The sequence below is a fragment of the Opisthorchis viverrini genome (assembly GCF_000715545.1).
Source record: "Opisthorchis viverrini unplaced genomic scaffold opera_v5_12, whole genome shotgun sequence".
In the NCBI taxonomy this organism is placed as follows: Eukaryota; Metazoa; Platyhelminthes; class Trematoda; order Opisthorchiida; family Opisthorchiidae; genus Opisthorchis; species Opisthorchis viverrini.
In genome coordinates, this window is record NW_008751668.1 from 78,528 (window position 1) to 81,314 (window position 2,787).

Sequence of the window (2,787 nt, forward strand, 5' to 3'; positions counted from 1 at the left end):
AGAGTGCGAACATTGAACGCGGCCAGATTGAACGGGTGTCGAGGCTTGAGGACTGATCCGGAGATTCCTGAAGATGTCGGCACCATGTGACGAGCAGATGCTGCACGCAAAACCGATGCATGACGAACGGAGTCATCAGTCCTAAGTGCTGGGCCTACAAGGAGAGAGTTATTAATGGAGTGGGGAGAGGGGGAAGAAAAAGTATGTGAAGGAGAAAGAAGGGAGGCGTCAGCAGTAGCCTGTTTTCGCTTACCCGCCCTGCTGTATGCAGCAAGTAAGGCGCCCCGGCTGATGGCACCACGCGACGGCCGATGTGGCATGAGTTCATTTGTGTATGTGCAATTCGTGGTTGTACGTGGGCTGGGATACAGTCAGGGCGCCCACACCTAGACAGGAGGACGATTAGGGTCCTCAACCAAAGCCTTTGGCTCAAAAGCCTAACCGCAAGGCAGCGATGTTTGGCGGGAAATGCAAATGCATTACCATTTCTGCGGAACAAGTTGCCACATGTTCCAACCCCCAACCTGGCGGGCCAGGAGACTGTGTTCGTCAGACCTCTAACCGTTGACCAACCTGGTGTGAGAGACTCTGTGAGTGTCGCGGGACACTCTCCAGTATAGCTCAATGGATCGCTGAGGTGCACAGACCGTCACACCACGGTAAGGTCCAGTCTCTTCGTGACGATAGAAAGCTACCAATTTATTGGATATACGGGAAAGGAACATATGTCAATTAGACCCCCCCCCCCGGGCATACGGCTTTGTCACTATGGTTGGAAGAAATTGGTTGACAAAACAAAAAATTTCGTTTTGGATAGTCTTCCTCTCTAGTATCACGCTCGTATCCATTCCACCTGGAGATTCTCGTTCCTGACAGTTAACGACCCATGTCACTACCGGCGCTCACAGCGGCACCGCTTTCATTGGGAGCTACCAGCGGAGCAACCACCAGATGAATCCACACATACTGAAAGCTCGAGGTAACTTAAAAATCACGATAACTTGTCACGGCACTGTCCAAGAAAGCAAAATCCGTGAAACTCACTTTGAATCGTCCGAGGTTTGGTTTCAGTTTGCCAGCAAGAATCTTTAGGGCAGTCGACTTCCCGATCCCGTTTGTTCCAACCAGCCCCAGGACTTCTCCTGGTCTGGGCATCGGCAGCCGATGCAGTTTGAAAGCATTAGCACTATACCGATGGGTGACCTCTTTCTCCAGGTTGCTTGGAAGATTGATAATTTGAATTGCTTCAAATGGACACTTTTTCACGCAAATACCGCAACCAATACATAACTCTTCAGATATGAAGGCAATCTTGTCGTTCGGTGTCACTTCGATACACATCCGGCCTACGGAAAACTCACAGAACCTCTGAAATGCTCTTACCCATGCGTACAACCGGGCAAGATTTTTTGCATTCCTGGCGACACTTTTTCGGTTTGCATTTATCATTACTGACAATTGCGATTCTAGTTAGTTTGTCCTGTGTAGGCGGTTTACTCATCGTGTTGTAGGATGCAAGCTGTTGCACCGCGAGAGTGACCCGTCGAAGCAAGTGGTTCGCGAATTTTCCTGTGGAGAGAAAACACAAGAAGACTTTACGGGCAGAAGTTATTAAAGTTCTACGGAGCGGCTGATGCTATTACCACAACCTCGGAATCAATTTATCGTTGGTTCGCCACGTACAAACTGGACCCGCGCGATAAATACCTCATTTTCGACTGTATAGTTATACGCGATCGCTGAATGGCGCTTTAGGTATCACTGATTTGTGTCAACAACACTCCCATCACATGCACGTAGAGACCATGTAGGTCGCTAGGGATTATAATTAAAAAAGCGTTACACCTTACGCAAAGTCGGAGGGCGACTGGGAAAAACGCTTACAAACGTTGTTGCAATGCATATAAACCAAATTAGGGTTCTGTTTATTACTAAAATCCTACGGAGCCTTTCACGGACTCCTCATAGATCACAGAAATGGAGAATCGAAAAGTTGTGGTAATCGTGATATTCCTACGGAGCCTTTTATGAACTACTCATAGGTCATGAAAATGTAAAATCAAAAAGTTGCGATAATAGTGGTATTTGTTAACGTCAATAATACCTACTCAAAGACCAAACCAAATGAGTGCCACCGCACCCTACAGCACGTGACCACGTCAAGCCACGAACTGGCGGATTAGAGTTAGGCCCAGAACAGCTTCCAAGGTCACGGGTTCACTGTCAGGCCCTAGTCTCATGGATTCCGAGACCGCAGGACAGAGCAGGAACGAACGGCTTGACAAAGAAAGCCAATTATCGTCCGGATAATTACATTAGAACCAACTTCTGCATCTCTTTCCAGAGTAGTGACCACCAGCGAAGAAGATAGTTGGCTAGCCAGAGTGAATAAGGTGATGATCAACTCGCTTACTGGTCAAACTTGGAGACTCAACCAGCATTTAACAGGGAATAGGGATGTCACAATGCGCATGTATAAGCATATGAGTAGCGCGTAGTCTTATAAATTTGTTTCCACCGTCATTCAGTAGTGTCTGGATGCCTTCTGGGGAGACCTCTGGCGACTGTCTCCTGCTTGATGTCGTCCTCGGCCGATGCATCAGCGGTTCCGGGGGCATTTATTCACGACCTGGGCAGGGTGGCATTTATTCACGACCTGGTCAGGAAGAAGCCCCTTACGTCTGCATGGATGATACATTTTGTCAAGTTTAGGGCATCTGAATAAGACATCTGAACTTACGACATTTGAATACGACGACCTCAAGTTCGCTTAGAGAACGGGTTTAT

General features: G+C 47.9%; 1 protein-coding gene across 1 annotated transcript in view; it reads right to left on the reverse strand.

The window, feature by feature from the left end:
* The window catches only part of T265_01108 (hypothetical protein), a gene marked incomplete at both ends in the record, with an annotated part of 27,221 nt that extends 25,007 nt beyond the window's left edge, over window positions 1-2,214 (reverse strand). The window contains 2 exons of the mRNA XM_009165069.1: window positions 1,045-1,569; window positions 2,109-2,214. Coding sequence (XP_009163333.1) covers window positions 1,045-1,449 — 405 coding nt within the window. The remainder of the gene's footprint in view (window positions 1-1,044; window positions 1,570-2,108) is intronic.
* Window positions 2,215-2,787: the final 573 nt, after the last annotated feature.